This window comes from Chaetodon trifascialis, chromosome 10 (genome assembly GCF_039877785.1).
Source record: "Chaetodon trifascialis isolate fChaTrf1 chromosome 10, fChaTrf1.hap1, whole genome shotgun sequence".
NCBI classification, from domain to species: Eukaryota; Metazoa; Chordata; class Actinopteri; order Chaetodontiformes; family Chaetodontidae; genus Chaetodon; species Chaetodon trifascialis.
The window spans coordinates 10,924,915-10,947,652 of record NC_092065.1 but is presented as its reverse complement, the minus strand read 5'-3'; the positions used below and the strand labels follow the sequence as shown (position 1 = coordinate 10,947,652).

Below are 22,738 nucleotides of genomic sequence, written 5' to 3'. Positions count from 1 at the left end.
GCTTGCTGCATTCGATAAAGTTGAGCTGTGGAAAAAATGAAACACATTGCAATAAATGTGTGTTGCGATAGCATCGCTGTCATGTGTCATGTCCATCCATCCATCCATTTTCTATGCCGCTTATCCCTTTCGGGGTCACGGGGGGGCCGGAGCCTATCTCGGCTGTCAACGGGCGAGAGGCGGGGTACACCCTGGACTGGTCGCCAGCCGATCACAGGGCATGTGTCATGTCTCTGTTGAAAATAATGAATTTATATGTGCAACATCCCCTTAATTAAGGGACTGAACCCTAAATGAAGCAATTAGCTTCACCAGGAGGGTGTAATACATGGGAAGTTCACAGTTCTACGTCAGAGTTTGACTCCTATTATACTCATGTTCATGCATATAAAAGTCAGATAGACACTCTTGGTGCTTTTTACATGTATGTAACCCTGATTCTCAAAAAAGTTGGAACACCATTAACAATACATCAAGAAAGACATGCTTTCAATTTACAGTACAAACACAAGATATTTAATGTTTAATCTCATTAAGTTCATTGATTTTTGAAAATATATGTTTATTCTAAATTTCATGCAGCAACGAGTTTCAATCAGGTTGGGACAGGAGCAACTAAAGACTGGGAAGGTAGTGGAATGCTCCAAAAACACCTGTTTGGAACATTCCACAGGTAAACAGGTTGAGTGGTAACAGGTGATTGTATCATGATTGGGTTTGAAAGGGGCATCCTGGAAAGGCTCAGTCCATCACAAGCAACTTTGTGAACACATGATTGTATGAAGAATATTACTACATGGACTCAGGAACACTTTGTGTGTCTGTGAACGCAGTTTGTTTGCAAATGATTGCATTCTGTTTTTATTTACATTTGACAGCGTTCCACCTTTGTTGGAAGAGTGACGCGAGGTTCAAACTGTGGCGTTTCAAAGATGAATTTGTGTGCTTTCTGGAAATTGTCTTTTCATCAGCATTTCTTTCATTTGGTTCATTCCTTTGTCTAAATCTACTGTTGGCTGCGTGCAAATCGAGTAAAGTTGTATCCGCTGCAAATTCCTCCAGCACAGGAAACTTTTAAATGCTAAGCTGAAAGCAATGGTCACACAAGTCTGTTTTTCTTGGGGTGGTCATCCACAACAGTCACTGTAATGTAAATGTGGTTTTTATGTTTTGTTTTTAAAGGAGGGGGTGGACTATTGAGTGGCAGTGTCTCTTTATTATTTATGTCTCTTTTTGATCTTGCTTTATTTTTAATTTTCATAATCCTCATAAAAATACTAAATCAAATTTGGTGAATGTTCATACTCTGCAGTCTATTACGCCCCCTCCCCATTAAAAAATAAAAATGAACTCTACTTTTTAGTGGGGAAATAAAAATAATAACAATTCTTTGCATTAAAGTTCCTCGGTTGCTGATTATTTCTGCACATAACAATCACATCCTACCGGCAGCGTAGATGTAAATAAGTTCTAGTAACTTTAAGTTAAAAATTAGAGGTGGGTGTTTCGCCTTTAAGAGTTAAGAAACTTGAAACCTTGTTTGCGCAACAATCAGTGCAGCTCACAGCCGCCAAAGTGTCTAGACTAGCACATGATGGTAGTCAGCCAATGGCTCCACCGCTCTCCTCGGGGGCCCCGTGTGTGCGTGTGTGTGTGTTTGTGTGAGTGTGTGCGTGCGCGCGTGTGTGAGTGTATGTGTGTGTGAGGAAGGGGGAGGAGGCGGGGGGGCAGAGAGACACGGAGAAAGAAAGGGATCGGGGCTGCAGTTTGGTTTAGATCTGAGTAGAGAAGCAGGAGCGCGATTGAGCCTCGGATTGATCCTCCTCGTGTAATTTCAGCTCGCTTGGATGTTTTGTTGGGATTGTAAAGAAAAAAAGAAAAGCAAAAGAAGTGCACAGACATCTCAAGAAGACGACAAGGATACTGACTTTTAGTGCATTTTCTTGGGATTAAATCGCCTCGAAGTGCCTCATGCTCTGCGTGCCGGTGTAGAAAGTAGATTCGAGGTTGTTAAAAGTCCGAAACAGTGTGAGGCTGCGAGTTGCCGTCTCGGGTTGAAGGCTGCGTTCGTTTGGATAATGTTACGAAGTATGTTATGTTATTATGTACTCTACTTGTTTTATCCGCTCGTAACAAACATATAAACAGCCAATTCCACAGCGATCCTGGATAGTGAGTCACGTCAGTATTTACAGTATAATCGGCTAAATGAATGCATTTTGATCGGAATGCTGCAGTGCATTTATTGCGCGATTTTGTTGTAGATGCAACAAAATCGCCTTCACTCGAATGTTGCGGCTTTGCCACCAATGCTCGTCAGTTGGCTGTGCATGCATTGCACGGCATTTCACACACATTAATGTTTTGCAACGACCGTAGAAGTGTGTGTAAGATTCGGATATCCGTACAAGAATAATAATAAAAAAAACCCTTATAGATTTTCAAGTTGTCGTATGTTCAGGACGAAACGCTCAGGTCTTGTGCGGCGACTCTGGAGAAGCCGTTTGATCCCAGATACAGAAGGGGAAGATGGAAATGGCAAAACTAGTGAGGGCTGTAGGGACGATCTGTTCGGAAACAACCCAGAGAAAATTCCCAAAACGGAGCTCAGACCGATGACCCCTAGCGGGTCTCTTGTAGGGGACACAGGGCGTAGGTGCACCCGGAGCCCCGTGGAGAGCAGCGCCTTGGGGGTCACGTCGGACCAAGATGGGGGTGCGGTGTGCGTCCAGGAGCAGGGGAGCCCCCGCTCCATACAGGACAGAGAATGCAGGACAGTGACGTGCTGCTTATTTAAAGACCGGGACCACTCCGAGCTAAGGGGTCCAGAGACGGCTCAGGGTACCAGGGATCCAGGGTCGTGTCACTTCGTGCTGAGGAACCTCGGGCCGCGGGACAGCGGCTCTCCCGAGGCGCAGGAGGCGATGCCGCGCACGGTGTTGGAGCAAGAACTGAAATCAGCCACATACTCTCTTTTGAAGAGGCTAAAGGAAAAGGCGCTGGATACCTTACTAGAGGCAGTGGAGTCCAGAGGAGGGATGCCGAGCGACTGTGTTATGATTTCACGGACAGAGCTGAGGTTGGGCGGCCATGTGGCATCCCCACAGCTGCTTGTGTGTAAACTGTACCGCTGGTCCGACCTCCAGCACCCTGCACAGCTCAAACCGCTCTGTGAGTGTAAGAGCTTTGGGGCACCGGACAGTCCGACAGTATGCTGCAACCCGTATCACTACAGCCGGCTCTGTGGGCCAGGTAAGAGCTTCTGCCACGACACAGAAACTGTCTGCGTGTAGCACCTTACGGGCCTACACACATGCTGCTTTTGAGTTAAAGTCACCAGGTGGTCCATTAACAGATAAGACATCTGGGTCTGTACTGTTTGTTTTTCCAGAGCAGCGTTTCTCAGCTTTCTTGTGTTACCTTCTGCCCATGCTCTTCAAGTGAATCCTGCAGATACATCTTAACAATGAGGCCACTTTGTCCATTTGCATGTAACATTTTGCTACATGATTAAATAGAGCACTGAAAAGATCATATTGATAGTTGCAGGTATGAATGTCTCAAGATTGCCCTTTTACAGGTGAAAAGGGCCCTTTACAGTTTGTATTGGGCCTGGAAATAATCCAGAAAATCTTTCCCTGCCACCTTGTTTTATTTGTCTTGTGTTTGGCTTACTTTATCACAGAGAGATCGAGAAAGGCTGACCGTTTGATGCAATAGTTAATGATTACTAAAGTCATGCTTATTGCAAGGTGAACAATAATAAAATCACTTTGAGCCAGGGATATGAGCAGAGGTAGATCTGAGAAACAATAAATGTGACACAGTCGGCTTTTTGACAGTTTGGAGATATTCTGGAGGAATCTTTATTAAATTATGTATATTTTGGGGAAAATGCCCAAATCCATGCAAGATATTACATCAGTATGTTTTTTTTTTTTAGTTGCCTAGAAAGTTGCTTTTGAGCAGGTTGATGCTGCACCACAGCATCATTGTGAAATCTGGGCTTTTCAGTGAAGGACAGTGTGCGTTTGGACTTCCAGGGTTTCTTTCATTAGTTCCCAAATAACACAACATACATGACACCTTTAATGTGTCTGAATGTGTGCATGCCTTGACAATAAAGCCATTTTCGGTTCTTACCACTGTTTCTTGCAGGGTTGTTGCCAGGAAGGCCGATCCATTAACACTGTATGACAGGTATAGACTCACTTATAGGTTTGGACCTGCTTCCATAGGTCAGTATAGTTGGTTTTGCGGTCGAGGATCGAGCTTTATTTTCACAATCAATGAGCTATCTATGGCAGAACCTCCCTGACCTATATTAAACAGATTCAGTTCTGGCAGGGGGCAGGCCTGCGATTTGGCAAACCTTAGACGCTGGGCCACTCGACCCTGCTGACCCGATGACAAGGCGTGGTATCATGTGTAAAGATGCGAGCGTCAGTATTTCTGTCTTCTCACTGGCACAGGAGGTGGATTTTCCATAACATCCATGTTTACTAGAGCCAGCTGGCTGTGACAAGCACTTCAAAGTCACAAGTCCAACAATACCAGAATTCATAGCGTGCAAATGAGGGAAACTGATGTTGATTTGACCCTCCTGTCCCACCATACTATTCAACGTAATAAGAAGTGATTATATACTAGAACTTTACTGACAAACCACGGTGTTTGTTGGTTTGAATAGTTACATATGAAGAGTAGGAAATGAGTTTCCCCCTGCTGAAGTGGAGGTCAGGCTGTGCATTGTGATTTTCTTCCCACTAAAACTAGCAAGATAAATTGTAAGAAGAGAGAGTGGGGCACATACCCCATATTGGGACTAAGGCTCGTAGTAGACATAGCTCACATGCGCTCATGCGTGGCCCGATAGAGCTGGTATTTCTTTCATGCTATTCAAGAAGGGGGGCTTTGAATCAAGACCTTAATCACAGGTTTCTGCAGTGTTTGCCAACGGGGAAGTGAGAAATAAGACGAGAACGTCATTCAGTGCATGAAATAGATTTTAACTGAAAAACATTTAGATGCTCAAAACATGCCTAAAAACAAGCCACGTTGAAGCGTGTTTCCACCGCAGTTCAATCTAGGTGTGTTTGATTTTCGAATGACGTGAAAACAAATGAGCGCTCCAGGTTTTATGTGAGAGTTTTTAAGGATTAAACCCGTTTGTAATGTGTAGCAGAGAGCTTGGATTGAAGCGGACAAAAACTTTCTCCTTTTATTTTGCCCAGCATTATACTTTTCAAATGAGATCAGTTTCAAGTTGCGCTTTAAAAGCCCTTTTGTCCTAAGGAGGTCCCCTCATGCTATTTAGGTGAAGGAGTGGTGATAATATACAGTTTGCATACTACTGGCGCCAGACTGACTAGCTGTGTATCTGAGTGACTGAGTTCAGATCCCAGCAATTACTGCCGCCACTCTTAAAGGACCCGCTGCTATTATGCTTTTCTCCTTCCCCTTTTCCCTGTAGGCGAGGTCACAGTGTGCTCACAAAGTTTTCTTTCCTCTGTGCTTTTCCTTCTTGTGCAAGTTATTCTCTTCATTCCTTCGCTCTTTATTGGATAAAATCATGGTCTGCAAACACAATGTAGTTAAAAAGCAGAGACTTACTCTGAATCATTAAAGTCCTCACTGAAAGTTATGGTTAGTCTCTGTGGTTGTTGTAAAGGCGGCTTTGGTTAAATAATATGAGATTTAATAACAGGAACAAATGTGTAGTTTTCTGTTGGCTTTATTAGCTTTTTAATAAGATTTTGAACGAAATGATTTCATTCTGTAGTGCAGACATGAAGCTGTAAGAGTTGTAGTCTGGTGTTTACTGAGATGGATCTGAAAATATTTCGGTCATAGAGTATTTTGCTGAAGCCTTTCTGATGGCTTGTCTTAGCATGTTTACTTGCTTAATTGACTCATGACTGTACCTTCACACAAAATATGATGTCATAAACACTGTTTGGTTGCCTTTGAATTGCTGTAATCTGAAATATTGCCATCTTTAGATGAGTGTAGACTACAAGACCACAAGATATGTGTTACAAGAGGTTTTTGCTGAGCAGCTTTGTCACTTTCCACCAGAGGCTTTTATCTTATTCACGCAGTCGTTGTCTGACAGTCTTTCAGTCCATGTATGCTTCATAAATGTCAGATAGATCTTCTTAGACCCCAAAACTGAGTTTGAATTGCACAGATAGGGCTTTCTTATGTTCGGTGACCTCACAGCAGGGTGTTAGTTTTACCTTTGTTACTTTTAAAGAGCATTTCTTTCCTTCAGTATGTTACTGACATGACTGTTTTGTGTTACAGAGTCACCCCCACCTCCCTATTCGAGGCTTTCCCCAAATGAAGAACACAAGCCACTGGGTAAGTGACAGACACACAGATGACCTCTGTGGCACCTGAAGCCTGCTTTCTATTTCATCCTTGCTTGTTGGTGTTCGTCTGAATTCCGCTGTTAATATTTAATCCTCTGTGTTTCGACTTGTAACCAGGTAGTTGTAGAGCATTAATTACTTGACGTAATATCTGTTCTTATATTCATAATTACAGATATTTAAAGCCTGCAGGTTGCAAAGGGAATGATGAGTCTTTTGTTAAGGCTTTGGTTTAACAGGAAGAAACAGGAATAAAGCAATGTGGAGAATTTTAATGGCTGTAATTGGGCCCAGTTACTGGCAAACTGCATGGTGGCTTTGAGATGAGACCTAGACCAGCATGTGGCATGATATCCGCATGCCAACCAGAGCCAGTGTGGGTAGTATGGTGTGGGTAGTATGTACTGTGGGCTGCTGGGACTCTGGAGCCTGGCTGCTAGCTGGGGCTGCAAGCCTGAGTACAGATGAGGTTTCTGGCGGCATTCGGGGGGATGTCATCAGGTAAAGCCTGTTAGTGGAGTTGCCAGATTGTCCGCGATGAGATGAAAGGCAAACACGGGGTTAATTGTTGTGAATTTGACACGAAATAGGAATCGTTTTCTTGGACTGGTGATTAGTGAGGGTAGCTGTTGTCACCAGCTGGAGATTGAAAAGCTCATTTCTCTTTTATTCCCCACAGATCTGTCAGACTCCACATTGTCTTACACTGAAACTGAGGCAGCCAGCTCACCAAACATCACACCAGGGGAATTCTCAGGTGGGTGTGTTTCTCCAACTGTCTGTCAGTCTCCAAATAAGGAGTTTATATCCGAAATGTCTTACACTGATTTTAGAAATTAATCATTACCAGAAGTTTATCATCCCAGAAAAGCCGGTCTGTAAATACTAAAGTAATTTGTCAAACAAGGACTTCAGTTTCTCCGAGAACTTTAACGTTCCCTTGTTTTTCTGTTGTGCTGTACATTATGTGTTTGTTAGTGCAGCAGACATACTGTTTAGTTTTGGATGATTAAATGCTGTCTGCAGCACAAGTGTGCTTTGACACAGAGGACGTAGACGTGAGGGTGAGTGTGGGTTCGAATAACTTAATGATATGAATCAGACACTAGATATCAACTGAGATTCTTTTTTGACTCTTTGCAGTAGTAAGGCTGGTACAGTGACACATTAACTGGCTTGAATAAAGAATGACTCTATTACTCTAGAAGCATAACATAAAAAGAGCTTCCTCTTTCTGCATCATGTGAAGTAGGTTTTCTGGTTGGTTAAAACAAAATCTTGATGATCAAAGTATCCATGCAGTAAAGATCATTTATACATGGATTAAGGGCTTTGCTTTTTCCCTGAACTGTGATTAAAATAGATAGTTTGAGGCACTTGCTCATTTTTAAATAAGAGATGTGTAGTGTCTTCCACGCTGATGGGTTTGCATGTTGTTGTCCATGTTTAAATAGCTGCATGTCTGTGCATACAGCTTTTAATCATAATAATAAAGTCTATGAATGGCAGTATTATCATGGTATTAATCGCAGAGCTTTCATGATGATGCTGTTCAGTGTTCTGCATTGTTTTGTTGCCCCGGCTTTGAAATGGTTAACTTAAGTCTGGAGGAAAAAAGAAAAGGAAGGTATAATTCTTTCAGTGTACTTCAATGACGGTTCAGCGCTCTGCTCTGCATAGCAGCCTGGATGAATACACAAACTCATGAAGGTAATTTCATTTGGATGTTGCACTTTTTTCTGTCTCATTAAAGGCCATTACGAACAGTCCGAGCTTTAAAGATAAAGGTTTCATTGTGAGCGGTGCAGAGGTTCAGCGGGGCGTGTGCGTTGGCCACAGAGCCGGCCTCCCCTCCTCTGTTTTTCTTTGAGAAATATTTGAGTGGGATCAAACTGTAATAAGATCCAAGCTCGCTCAGAAACACACACAAACACACATAGTTGTGCACATGCATGTGCGCAGACACTCACACGTACAACTCTATCTAGCCTGGCTGTAAGTGGGCTGCAGGGAGGGGTGGGTTCAGGGAAATGGAGTTGCTCCTGTGAATGGGGCCACACCAAAGGAAGCGAGCAGAAACAGTCCTGTCCTCTGATTTGAAATGAAACACTCCTTTTTCATGGCATAGAGTGAGCATGCCTCCCCCCTCATGCTAGGGCCACAGCCAGCATGTGCAGTATCATGCGGACGGGGAGTCGGAGCCGTCATTTTGGGGCTTGCAGGGAGCAGCGTTTCCTGTTTAAGGGTCTGCCATGGCTCAGAGGCCTGGACACTGAACAGTTGACATGGCTACCTGGCAGTGAAGTATTCAGTCAGCAAGGGCCCCCTCCTCCCCAGTACACATGCTGTCACCACCTCAGCATGGCCCGGCGACACTCCCTGAGTCAACAAATGAGGGGCTTGTCAGAGCGCGCACCACAATTCCTCAGAGACTGTGGTGAGGAGGGAGGATCTAGACATGCTAGGCTTTGGTTTCTTCCAACTGTGTTGCTGCTTGTACAGGCCGGGCCAGTTCGCTCTGCATTGGCTGTGTCACACTCAGTTAGTTGGACTTGGGAAAGTGTATGACTGGTGCTCTACAGGGTGATAATTTTCCTTGCTGTGAGCTAATTTGTGTCGCCAGCTTGTCTCTGATCGTGTTGCATTCGGGCTGTATGCTGGTTCTTGTCCGTGAAGAGCGAAAGAAACCGCTAGCATCTTGTCAACAGATACAGATTCTCCACCGAGTGTTTGCCCTAGATAGTCATAGCATATTCCATCATAAGACCAAGAGCCTGAAGGCTTCCTACTTAGTTCTGCTTTAACATACAGGCCTGTAATCCATATTGTCAAGTTATCCTGCGTTGAACATGTTGCTGACCTGGAGATGACTTTCCCTGTGAATCCCCCTGCATCTCAGGTAGAGAGAGTGTGTAACCGGAGTATGTATGGGATCCAGACTCCACCTCTCATGCAGGAACAAGTAAACCTCTTAAAAGCAAGTCTGGGGGGCACCGAGTGGATGGGTGGGGTGTAGTTGAATAATCAACTACAGTTTGCAGCCCAGGGCTACAGAAATACCCACTGAGCATTCTTCTGCATCACACAATGGCAGAGAAACAGATCGGAACTGGTCGGTTTGGTAGATAAGCTTGTTCTACCACATCAACCAATATTCACAATGCATTCAGTGGAAGCTGAAAAGTAGCTCTCCTTCGGCTTTAGACTATTTAGTGCCATGTTAATGAGGGATGTGTCTTTTAATCAATACGCTCCATGTTGTTAAGTTAATGTTAGAGTCATGTTTAAGTGCAGATACATTTCTCTCGTCCCTCTGGCTGATTCTTGCTGTTGTTTAACTTACTGAAATATTCCTACTCATGCATTCTTAAAGGGCTGTGCACATTCTTGTATTAATGTCTTAGTGTAATGCTCACATCTTCAGTTATTGTGCGGCCATTTGAATCGTTCACAGTGTTTTATGGCTGTGTCACAATGAAGGAGAGAGACAGCCCCAGCAGGCAGTCTCTGATGTCTGTTTACGTCATGAGCGGCCCCAGCTTTCGAGTCTGTGCATACATAGTATACCTTAGCACTGTGTGTGTGTGAGAGAATGTGCCTTTGCTGCTGCGAACCTCCCAGTCTGCCCGCACACCTGTTTCCTCACTCCGTGGGCCTCGACGTGTGGACATCGGAGTGTAGCCCTTTGAAGCAGGTCTCATTGCTTCCTGTATGACTGTCTGAGGGGTGTTTTCCCCCTACGCATTGACTTTATTATGTCAGTCATATTGTCTCTGACATTGGGGGCTCTTTATGTTTGTCACGTCTTCATTATAATACTATGCTGGCCAGCTTTTGCTCTCAACTTGAGGAGGCATGCCAAGATGTTATTGCATCACTGCTCAAGAATTTCAGTCACCGAAGATATGGTCCTTTTCAGAGAGATAAGCGTCAGTGGAGTGATATTAACAATATTTATGTGCAGTGAATGATGCAGGTCTGCAGTGTCTGATCTAAGCCATTGTAAGATCGTGGCTCCGGTCTGCCTACGTTGTTCAGTCAGCAGAGGTTGTGTCCTCAATCAGCCCAGTGGAATTTGTCAGCATAACACTGTGTGTACACGCTCATGTTGGTGTGAGTTGAGATCACCCATGTGAATGGAGGGCCTCCCTCAGAATTGCTGGGTCAGGTGACCAGAGGACATGCAGAGTGACCTGAGTCACTGTCCTTTATTTTTTCATTATTATTTTCCTCTTTTCTTCCCCTTCCTGAGAGCGTAGGAAAGTTGGACTGGAGGAGCGGAAAGATTGAAAGTTGTTAGACGTGGATTACACAGAGTGCTGTTGCGCTTACTGGAGGGAAGAGCGGATCAGCAGGTAGTCAGGGTTCCCTCACAGTAATCACACAGTGCTCTCCTCCGTCTGCCTGCCTGCCTCTGGAGGAAAGGCCAGCGCTGTCTCTCTGGATGTCTCGTCTGCAGACAGGCGCTGTGTCAGGTCCGCTCCGGTATTGACTGATTCTTCCAGGCAGAACAAAAGCAGTTAGTAGATAAATGGGAAGGACGTCATGTGAGTCACACAACAGAAATTATAGTGTCCAACACACAGGTGCTGGGACTGTGGAGGAAAAAAGAGAAAAGAGTAAGAGAGTAAAGCTTTTGTTAAAAAAAAAGTCTATAATTCTTCCCAAGGTCCTCATAAGTCCAGTTCCATGCTGACATACATTTACATGCAAGAGCAAAGCAAATTACATTGTGCAGTCAATACTAATCACAGCCCGCCTGTCTGTGTCAGGAAGAGGCCAGCACTAAGCATCAAGCCATCCCCTCCATCGGAGACAGTGGAAATGCATGGAATAATTAGACAGTGGAATCAAGGCATGTGATGCTTCTCTTGATTAACGTAGATTAGATTGGACCCGTATTTGTTGACCCGACTTTGAAGGCATGTGATTCCACTTGTGCGAGGAAGTAATTAAATAGCATATCTAGTGTACACATCTGAAAAGATTTGAGATAGATTGCACCTCTAATTTGCTCCGAATTGTCTCGTTCTGTTTTTCCATATTAGATCATCTATTCAGTTCATCGCCGTGGCCTTGGTATTTTATGGACGGCTCTTTCATGTTGTGCTCTATTTTTTCTCTCCTGAGCTTAGTGATGCTGAGTGACATAATGTAGGTGACATCATTTACTGCACACCCAAATCCTCAGCCAAATAATTAATTTATAGCTCAGGATCCATCATATTCAATGGAATACTAATAATAAATGTCATCCTTACTTTGTAATATAGTGTGTTGAATCTCTGCCGCTGTGCAGACATCGAGCTGTCTTGATGTAGCAGCAATACACTGACTCAGACAGAAGTATGATCAGATGGAGTGACAACTGCATCAGCATGTTAGCGATGTTCCCCTCCCCACCTCGAGGCACGATCCCCCTGTTCTGTCCCACAGACCCCAGAGTGATGCAGCTTGGGCTCATCTGCCCCTGCAGCCTGGCACATGGCCTCAGGTTTCCACCGCAGCCCTGAGCCTTCCCAGCGCCTGGCCGCCCACACTCCCTCAGGAGCCCCAATGCTCCAGGATACGGGATGTGGAAATAATGTGACTCGAGTGCTTCCACCCTGCCTCCCGAAATCAGGTTTTGCGGATTGTTTATTTGAGGGGAAGGAGGCCTCAGACAAACATCCTGTTTTAAAAAGCTGCCTGGGTTTTGTAGCAGCGCAGGGCGGTGAATTGCCCCTTTGACAGTGGGGAGAGACTGAGGAATGTTGAAGAGAAGGCCAGCATCTCGGGAGACATGAGGGGGCTCTCCTCATCCGTTTGTCATGTCCAGTTTGCAGAGTCCATTTTAAGCTGGGGGCGGAGGGTTGTTGCTATACATCCTGAAGGGTCTTGTGCTCTATTCTCTCTGTAGTGGCGTAGGGCCTGTACCCACAGTCCTCGTCTCAAGTATCCGTTCCTGTCCTGGGAGGCTGGCTTCCGTTTCCCCTTACGTAACACACATACACATAGAAAAAGAGCCATTGATAACAGCGATAAGGCCATTTTTCATTTTCCCTTTCTCAGCATTGTTAGGCTGTGGTGTGCCAGAAATGCACTTTCAACTTTTTATCCCAGGGCTTATGACATTGAAGATCCTCAGCAGAGTCCTCCGCAGGCCACATGACCTACTGGCTCCTTAATACAGTGTGTTTGTTGTTGCGTATGACGGGTGTTGTGTGTTTGCATGTGCGTGACTGTTGGTGATGTTATTACAGTGGAGTTTGTTTCCCATCTTGCAAATTGAGATGAGGTCTTCTGGCCGTTAGATTGTGATGTTTTGAGGAGTTTTGTAAGATGTGAACCAAGTCAAGATGAACAGCATTTACATAAAGCCTCACTGCAGGTTTACGGTAGATGGAGAGGAGGTGGTGTAGTTGTCATTGCTCTAAAGAGTTGATTTTCAGTTCACACTGGCAGCACAGTTCCTAGACCTGGTGAGGTAATGTGACCTCTACGTGCAGAGTGAAAGCCATGCTAATCTAAGGCAGTCAGAGAGGCTGAAACCCCTTACATGTCAACAGAAACTAGCCTGCTGAGGTTAGTATTTATCTGTCTCTGCTTGGCAAGCCAGCGTGGTGCCAGTGCTGTTGGGTGTTTGACTAACTTCTGAAGGGCTCACAGATAAAGATAAATCTATAGCCTCATACATGACCATGTGTCTGGGCTCACAGTGCTGTGCTTGTTATTTGAATTTGCAGAGTGTACAGTGCTCAGCCAGGATAGGGGAGACCCGTTTCATTTTTGGGCTCACCACACAGATTAGTGGTGTAATGGTACACAAAATTCATGGTTCGGCATGTACTTGGGTTTTAAGGTTACGGTTCTGTACATTTTTGGTACAGCGGGGAGCAAAAAAAATGGCTCTTTGTCCATAATTTTCAAAGCGTAACAATTAAGACTGTCAACTACTGTTGATGTTGTCAATGATAAAAAGTAAACAAAAATAAACACCACAAATGTGAGTAATGCTGTGACTATGGTCACATACCCACAGACACAAACACTCTTACTTACAGCATTAGTTGTTGCTTTGGTCTGAATGTGCAGTGAGAGGCTGCCTGAACACTGTGGGGAGAAGGACTCGACTCGTTCTGCTAATCCACACATTCAGGTGACGCCATCGTAAATGACATGAAGTGTTTCCACGGACAAATCTGACTTCAGCTGAGCAGTGTCAACACACAGTTTGACACTGTTTGTCCATTTTTGCTGTAACTAACCTGGAAACTGCACTGCTCCATCACAGTGAAGCAGCGAAACCACATGAGCTCGACTCACCAGGCTAAGCTGACGAGCATGCTGCAGCTGAAGACCGTCTGGGTAACGCTTTCGCTCTAGAATTTATTTTCCCCACATGGGAGTACGTGAACATAAATACACAATTTTGACAGTAATAGTGTGGATCACAGAGTGTACCAAACCGAGGAAGTTGTATTCCTCTACTGAACGGCTGGGGATGAATTTATAGACCTTTACACCCTCCACACAGATAGAAAGGACAGTGTGTAGAAGTAACAGGAGGTGTGCCCAGGCTATAATTTTTTGCCCCATATTCTACCTTAGCAAACAAAGTAAGTGAGCTAATCTTGTCGTGTGCTTAAGGAGGGCTGCTGTTACCATCTTCTCTTCCTTCACACCGCAGCGCAGCAGCAGCCTCCACCAATAGCTCCATTCATTCAGCCCAGGGCACAGGGTTACAGCAACAAATAAAGAGTGTGCAATGCCATTAAAAATGTAAGGAATGTCCAACTGTTAGTTTAGTGTTTTAGTGTGCCTCCTCTCAAGGTTGAGAGGGGGAACAATACTCCATTTGAGCTGGCCGCTGTAAATGTGCTAGCCTTGCAACGCTTGGCAAGCAGCAGTGAAGGATGTGCCAGTTGTGGATGCTGTTTTTATTTTCTGACCATTTTACCCACAATTATAAATCCAGACACTGGCCTTGGCCTCCTGTGATTTAGGCCTGTGGTCTGATTGCTGGCGAAAATAGATTTAAGATTTTTTCCCCCTTCCTCCCCAGAGGAGCATTGACAGTTGTGCCTGAACCTATGGCTGTAAGTATTTTTAAAACTCAGAATAGCCGACGCATTCTTCGAGCCTCCAGAATGCTGTGTGTGGATTAACTGTTGGGGCCTGTGTCATTCGACATCTCTACACAAGCCTTTTACAGCCAGAGGGAAAGGATAGGAGCTCATTGTTTATGGGCGAACAGTAAACTCCCGGCGTATCAAGGCCTTGTTAATTTTCTCTCTACTTTTCATGTGTAAACTGAGAGACAGGGACTTGACTTTTTTCCCTCTTTCCTTATCTTGAACTTGATCTACTGGAGCTATATCTTCATTCCACTCCCTTGTCCTAACATGGGGCCAAGCATGATAGACATAATTTGGTGCCTTTGATCTTGTTCCCTGAAAGATGACGCCTTTTAAATCTAAGCAAAAAAAAAATCTTTATTTTGAGTGATGGTCCAGCAAAACACCCACGAAAATATGTTGTTTGCATTGCAAGGTATTTTAGTTCCTGTGCATGCACAAGTATGTATGTCCCCAGGTTCTAAACAGAACTTGTACTTTGGGATCAAGCTTTTGCAAGTACTAGCTATTACAGGTCATAAACATGTTTATTTGAAAATTCTCATTGATTATATTCCACATGGAAAATGATATTTACTTTTGTAATGCATGTTTCACTTATCTTTTATTTGTGTGCATTTCTGAAGGCTTGGCTGTGTGTCTCGGTACGTGCAGTCAGCCTGTCGCATTTCAGGGTACGGTTTAGATTAGAGGTCTGGCTGTAGCTTCCCCCTCTTCCCCTCTCTGTGACTGCCAGCACATAATTTACTTAATGAAATCCTGCCATTCCCTTTAGCTTTGAGATTTTTTGCAGATGTTGACAGGGAAGGACTTTGTGAATTATTGGAAATGTTCACTCCTGCATTTTTAATGAATGTCTTGCTTGTTGTGAACGGCCTGACTTGTCGGAGATGGGGGAAACAGTTGTCTTTGTTTGGGGAGCTGGTGTCTGGATGCCCGCGGTGGAGCAGTGTGGGTTACAGCCCAGCAAGTGTTGTGATTGAAACAGAAACTCTGGTGCCACATTATCCTGACAGAACACATTCTCCTCACAGACTCTGATCCACTGGGCCGATCAATAGGAAACCATTGTTTGAACGGCAACTCTGTCCATCATAGCTGGTCCACCTCCCGGCCCGGTGGAAACCAAATACCTGCCTTTCGCCTTAAATTAGTCAGACTAATATAACTCGTAATAATAGAGTTCCTTGTTATTGTTCTTTTGAAACCAAGCCTCCAACATAGCTGAGAATATAGGCCCGCTTAAGGCTGTTTCCTCCCTCGGTGTAGGGTCTTGCTTTTCATCTCTGAAAAAAAAGTCTGAACTAATTAAAAGAAGAGTTCAAAGTGTGTGATGTCGTGTCAGACTTCACTGCCAACGCTTCCTGTCTCACGTGATGTGTGATTTGAGGAGAATATTCCCCCAATGTTAAAGGACAAGAAAGAAAGCAGCCTTCTTGCTGCACCCCCACCCCCCACAGTCCTAACCAGAGTAGGAAGTTAGGAGGCACAGCAAGGGGTGGGGGGGTGGGGTGGGGGGGTTCAGGAATGTGCAGGGTCTCCTCTACTCAAACGCTCCAGCCTTCTTGGCTCGAACCTCCCTCACACTCTCACAAACAAACACACTCACACTCACGCACACACACAAACAGATAGGTTGTAGGAGGAGGTGAAAGGGCACAGCCACCCAGCAGGATGTTCACTCAGTGTTTTGCTTTCTGTGCTCTCTCAGCCTTCGCTGGCCTTTAGCGCTGCCTGTAGACATGACATCTACAAACATCCCCCCACAGTTTTCGCAGAGCTTTTACATGCCTTGAAGGACTCTGGCAGGCCTCACTTGCATCCCCTGTGCTCCATGCCTCTGACCCATTGCAGAGCTTGGGAGGAAGCTGTGAGGAAATGAGCGGCACAAAGAGCCATCTCCCTCAAACCAGTGGTCTCTTACTCACGCGCCCAGACGGCTCCTCTGTATTAGCCTCCTTAGCTTCCTGTTCTTTTTACACCCTCTGTTGTTTATTGATTTAATTTATGGACTCTGTTAGTTATCTGCTATCAAGGATTCAGCACTTTTCCTCCCTCATGGGGTCATCCCGAAACAGAAACGGAGGGAAAGTGGAGAGGAAGTGGATGACAATGTAAAGCATTCCCATTGTGACCAGCCAGGCTCGGTGGCTGGATTCAGTTTCTCCGGCTCCCACGGCGTTTTCTCCTGGCACGTAACACCCTCCCTCTCTTTCTATCTTTCTCTCTCTATCTCTCTCGGCAGAGAAAGGCCAGACCTCAGGGAGAAAAATCCATAGACATATAAGAGCAGCTCCAGTTAGCGTGTCTGTCTGATAAAGCCGACTTTGATGGCAGCGATAGCCCAGACGCCAGCCTAAATGTGGCCTGCTCAGAGGTTGTAGTCGGCCCGTAGGAACCATTGTCTACAGAGTGAAAGCCATATCATTCTCCGGGAGGGGGAGGCTTTTGCTTTAGTTCCACTTTCTTGTAATTGTAAAGGAAAGTTGAATCTAACAAATTATAAGAGGAGGGGGGAGAGCAGGAATGCACAAAAAAAATTTAGCTCTGAAATTTCACACAACCATAATGTACACACACACAGTCTTCATACCCCCGCCCCACCACCAGCCCCCCAGCCTATCAGTTCATTGGTAGAGTCTAATAGCTGGAGGGGAATCTAATCCTTGGCACAGGATGAGAGACCGCTGCTCCCCCTCCCTCTCCTTGCTGCTCTCCTCTCCTCTCCTCGACTGCACTGCTTAAAGGGACTGGCAACAGTGTTTTCCTCTTTTTTTTCCCCCTCCTCAGCAAAGTTTTGGAGGAATGAGTTCATCTCTGCTCCCCGCTTTGGATTAGGAGAGATGAAGTATAATGGAGGTGGCCCCGGAGCTTGGTGGGGAGATGTTAGCACGGAGGGGAAGCTGTTGTTTGTCTGCCTGTCCCTGACACTCGGCCTCCCATTCATCTCACTCCAAGGCTGTGGAGCTGTGTTTACCCCGGGGCAGCTCTTTTCTGCTTCTCCCTCTGCCCTTTCTCTGCCCCCCCCTCCTTTTCGTGCTGTCTTTAAAAGCATTACTGGATGATCATCAAGGATTGCCATTGAAACTTTCAAGCCCCCATTTTTGTGTACTTAGTAGTAATTATCCAGACTCGCCCTCGAGTGCAAGGAACTCACAGCAGGGTGATCTGCTTTTTTCCATATGTAAACCTGTGGACAAGGCTTGGGCAAGTCCTGTTTAACATAGGCATATTTAAGGCTTGTGCTAATGGCATGTTGGTCTGTTGGAAAAAAAAAAAAGATTTAATAACTGTAATCATGATCAGTGTTTGCTGTTTCTTTGGCCTGTGACAATCACAGTCGCCTGTATTATCTTCAGTAAAAAGCTGCTTCGACAGTAATCAAAAGCATCACAGTATAACACTCTTCCTTCATTTTATGTGTTATTGAGTGTTTTTGTGTCACAACTACTCTCACTTAAGCAAAGGATCAGATTGCTTCCTCCACTGCTGTTGCTTTTCACGCAGAATAATAGTTTATGTTGAACCAGTACCCCTTATAGCAGACACGCATGTGTTCCTGCTTGGCTTTCCGAGTTCCAGCAAACTGATATAAGTTTGTGTTTATTGTCAGATCTGATGTCCTGCTTTTGAATTCCTCCAATCAGACAGGCCACAGGGAAACAGAAAAATCAACAATTCACATGGTTTCCATGGAGCTCACGCCTTGTTGTGGAAATCAGGCTCTGCAGACCAAATGCTTTCTGTTGTTGGAGTAGCGCTGGTTAAATATCTCTGTTTACTGTGTGACTGTACTGAGACACGGAGTACGTGCAAATACGGGCGTCCGTGGCTACTTTTAATTCACTAGAAGTGTGAGCGGCTTATATATTGAATGTTGTAATGTTTACTTATTTCTTGACGCAAAAGGGAAAGCCAAACAGAGACTATCCTTATCATAGTGCTAGAACTCTGCTATCTGCTATCTGCTTTATTCCATGTCTTTCCTGTTGGCCGTGGAAAACATTGTAGACCAAACAGCTTCCACAGATCTATGTATCTCCCCTTTTTTGATACCAGCACTTTGAGCTTGGTTATGTAATGGTTTAGACGTGATTAACTCCTTCGCATGCTCAGATCATTGCCCCTGGCTGCAGGAACAGGAAGTGCAGCGGTCATGCTGTGGCTGCGTCCCCCGACTCTGAGACTGACACTAAGAGGAGAGGCTTTTGAGAATAAAATAACAATAATAACATGCGCTACTATTCTAATGGGTAAACGGAGCTGTTAAAAGGTGGCAGGGTTAAATGGATGCAGAGCACCAGTAATTGCTCCCAGCCTGTTTAGGCTCCGCCCTGAGCAGACCCTCTGAAAGCCCAACATGGGATCCAAGAGCGCTGGGTGTCTCTGCTGCGGTCAGAGGGGAGGAAGATGAACGCCCCCCCTTCAACACCTCATGACTGACTTTTAGGTTTGGTTTGGTCTTGGTCTGGCCTCTATCTGCATTATACTAATAATGCCTAATAATTTAACCTAGCTTCAGCCTCCCTCTGCAGACAGAACATCCAAACATAGCTGAAGAAACAAGGCATCCTTAAAAATCTGAGCGACGGAAGACATCTCTGAGTGAGGGTCATGGTTGCTGTAGTGATATTGTCCAAACAGTCTCCGGCTTGGTGATAGCTCTGCTCTGTTAAAGAGACCTTAATGACTTCTTCTCTCAGAGCCATCACCTCAGCACCTCCACCCAGCCAAAACACACAAGTTCAGGAGAACAACACAAACACGCTGGCTGATTTTCTCCTCCATCCACATGTGCGCACAGTCACACGTAGACGGTTAACACAACAGAGCGACAGGAAAAGGCCTGGCTCATGGTGTGCTCATTGTCTTCCCTCAGGCTCAGGCTTAACATCTGATACATTTCTAACCTTTGTCCTGCTCATTCCTCTTCCTGGTCCTCGCAGTCTTACTGGCTACCTTAGTTCCAGGCTACGTGTGAAAAGTAGACACTGTTGACCAAATTGTTTTTGCTTTATTCTTCCCATCTAAAAAGGAGGAGACGGTAGCCATTTGGTCTTTTGTGTTTGTGTGCACAGTTTCAAAGTGAGTTTACCTTGATGTGTGGGCTCCATTTGATTTGAGACAATAGAGGGCCATAAACAAGTTGAGGCTGAGTTCTTTGTGTGACCGAGCCGCGCTGAAGTAAAAGCTGAGCTCAGAGTGGAGGAGCTGGAGTGTGGAATTCACTAATGGCACATGCATGTTGGGGCCCCTGAAGAGAGGGGGTCATTTCAGCCATCAGTGTGTGCGCAAACACACAGAGAGCCTGTCTGCAGCTTCCCTCCACCCCCACACATCCCTACTCACTAGCTCACTCTTTTCCTCCCCCTCCACAACACAGAGAGCCTTGAACCAGCAGGCGTTTTGTCTGTGCAAGTCTGGTCAACGTTTTTGCTAATCTTTGTATAAACTTTACTAGTGTGGGTCACTCAGCAGAAAGGTTTAGTAGGGTGGGAGGTGAGCGAGGCATTTTGTTGCTGTGTGGATCTGTGATGCTCCACCTTAAAGGCGTTTGTTAATGGGGCGGGCGGTCATTAAGCCCTGAGAGCAGAGAGACTGAAAGGAATGGGGCCACAGGCCCAGGCTTTAAATCCTCTGTGCCAATAGACTCTCTGAAGCAAAATAATGGCATCACTCTGTGTGTGAGTTAATGGGAGCTGATAGCATGAAGGCTGGGGGGTCAGCGGGTCACGGGCTTGTGCTAAGTTGTCAGGGAGCTGAATGCCGTCCCTGGGCCCACAGCAGGGGGAAGAGCAGGGTGGAGGGGGAGGGGGACCCCCTGCCTGGCTCTCTCCCGTCACCCCCCACTCTTGTGGAATGTGAAGAAGATGAGGGAAGGGGAGAAGGAGGCACCCTCATTCTCCAGGAGTAAAGGCTGAAGAGACGGATGTGAGATCATAGACTCCACCAGCCTCCCTCTTCTCCTCCTACCACAGTCTTTATGAGCAATATAAACACACGACAGCCCAGAGCAGTGTGGACTGAAGCAGCCTCTGAAAGCAGTCGACAGTGCTGCGTGTCTTCAGTACAGTGAAGATAGAAATCCACCTAGGGAGCACTAACTCACTTTGGAGTGCTGAGGGCTGTCACTGAAAAGAGTTCACAGACTGCAGCCATGAAAACTGAATTAACAAGCTGATTTACTGGACAGAATTGTTAAGGAATGAGATGCCAACAGAGGAAAAAAAAGTGTTTTTGTCATAAGCTGTGCTTATTGAAGTGTGTGCAGGCAAAACACAGATTTTTCAGAAAGTTGTTTGTAGATTTTTGGTGCAGGTCCAACACACTACTGCAGGGACGTATTTGCCAATTTTCAGTGGAAACGCTGAGTGTAATCCTTAATTCATTTTAGTAAACATAATCTGCTTTGAAAGTGCATGTGTGAGCAGCAGTGACTGCCTCAGTGGCGGGTGGTCAGTGTTTAATCATCACAGTGCCCTCTTGAGGCAGGGAAGGAAACTGCAGGTCTTCATTTGGACTGACCTCACTACACTCTCCACCCCCAGGATATGTATAGTAGCTTGTGTGTGTGTGTGTGTGTGTGTGTGTGTGTGTGTGTGTGTGTGTGTGTGTGTGTGTGTGTGTGTGTGTGTGTGTGTGTGTGTGTGTGTGTGTGTGTGTGTGTGTGTGTGTGTGTGTGTGGGACGGATGTGCATGCAGTGGTATTTATACAAGGCTTAGATTTCAATACAGTGCCTCCTTCAGTATTTATAGTGTGACCATCTGCTCTGAACAATAAAAAGAGATATTTAATCCCTTAAAACTTAAGCCTTCCTTTTTACTGGCTCTGTTTGCTTTTGTTTATGTTTTGTTTAAAGACTGTCTCTCTGTCTCTGTTTCCTCTAGATGCCAGTATGTCGCCTGATGCCCCTAAGCAGAGCCACTGGTGTAACGTGGCGTACTGGGAGCACCGCACACGTGTGGGTCGCCTCTACACAGTGTACGAGCACTCCGTCAGCATCTTCTATGATCTACCTCAGGGCACGGGCTTCTGCCTGGGCCAGCTCAACCTGGAACACCGCAGCAGCACCGTTCAGCGCACACGAGGCAAAATCGGCTACGGCATCCTCCTCAGCAAAGAGCCGGACGGCGTTTGGGCGTATAACCGCAGTGAGCACCCCATATTTGTCAACTCCCCTACGTTGGACGTGCCTAACAGCAGAACTCTGGTGGTGCGAAAGGTGATGCCGGGCTTCTCCATCAAAGTGTTTGACTATGATCGTTCGTGCCTCCTGAGGCACACCACAGAGGCTGACCTCCTGGACGGACCCTATGACCCCAACAGTGTGCGCATCAGCTTTGCTAAAGGCTGGGGCCCCTGTTACTCAAGACAGTTCATCACCTCCTGCCCCTGCTGGCTGGAGATCCTCCTCAACAACCATAGATAACACAGACGGACCCCACAAACTATCCCAAATATCATCTACCTAGATTTAATATAAAGTTTTATATATTATATGAAATCTATATTATACTTGTAAATACGGAGTCATTTTTACAATGTAATTATTTATGTATGGTGCAATGTGTATATGGACAAGAGGAAAAAAACGGAAAATGCACTTTGGCTTATATATATATTATATATATAAATATATATAAAGATAAAGAATCTTTCAATACCAACTTGAGAAATTATACAGCAAAATTAGGATGAGTCTGGATTTGGTGTATAGTTTTCATATACTATTAATATCCAGACAAAAAGCTAACACCATTCACACATTGATAATAAAGTATTCGCATAATAATTCTCTTTGTTTGGTCTGCATCATTAGCCCTTTGTTTACAACACAGTCAGTGTTTCTGTTTGACCTAATTTCATGGTATCCTGACAAGTGTATTGATATTGTTTTGACACCATTGTATTTAACCCTACCTGTTGTAATTTACCCAAACTACGAACCATCACACCCCTCAGTATACCGCCATTATACTTGCTTATTAAAAGCTGTATGTCCTTGTTTCACATTTGACATTTAGGCCAAGGGTTAGTTAGACCAGGAGTAGATGATATAAAGATCAGAGTTGAACTTGAACTCAACTTTGCCAAGCAGAAAATGATCAGATTTCACTGCTTATTCAGAGTGGTCACAGGGAAGAGCAGCGTGATATCTACACTAGTTGTGGTTATAGAGGAGTTAATTAAAAGACCTCAGCAGATAATTGATGATATTTCTATTTCAGTAGCATCTACAGTGTCAA

At 45.1% G+C, this 22,738-nt stretch overlaps 1 protein-coding gene across 1 annotated transcript; it reads left to right on the top strand.

Annotated features, from left to right (window-relative positions):
- Nucleotides 1-1,757: 1,757 nt before the first annotated feature.
- smad6b (SMAD family member 6b) lies at nucleotides 1,758-22,270 on the top strand. Its single transcript, XM_070972245.1, has 4 exons — nucleotides 1,758-3,252; nucleotides 6,307-6,363; nucleotides 7,054-7,131; nucleotides 21,380-22,270. Exons 1-4 carry the CDS (start codon nucleotides 2,454-2,456, stop codon nucleotides 21,919-21,921), a joined length of 1,476 nt encoding a protein of 491 aa, XP_070828346.1. The 5' UTR covers nucleotides 1,758-2,453; the 3' UTR covers nucleotides 21,922-22,270.
- Nucleotides 22,271-22,738: the final 468 nt, after the last annotated feature.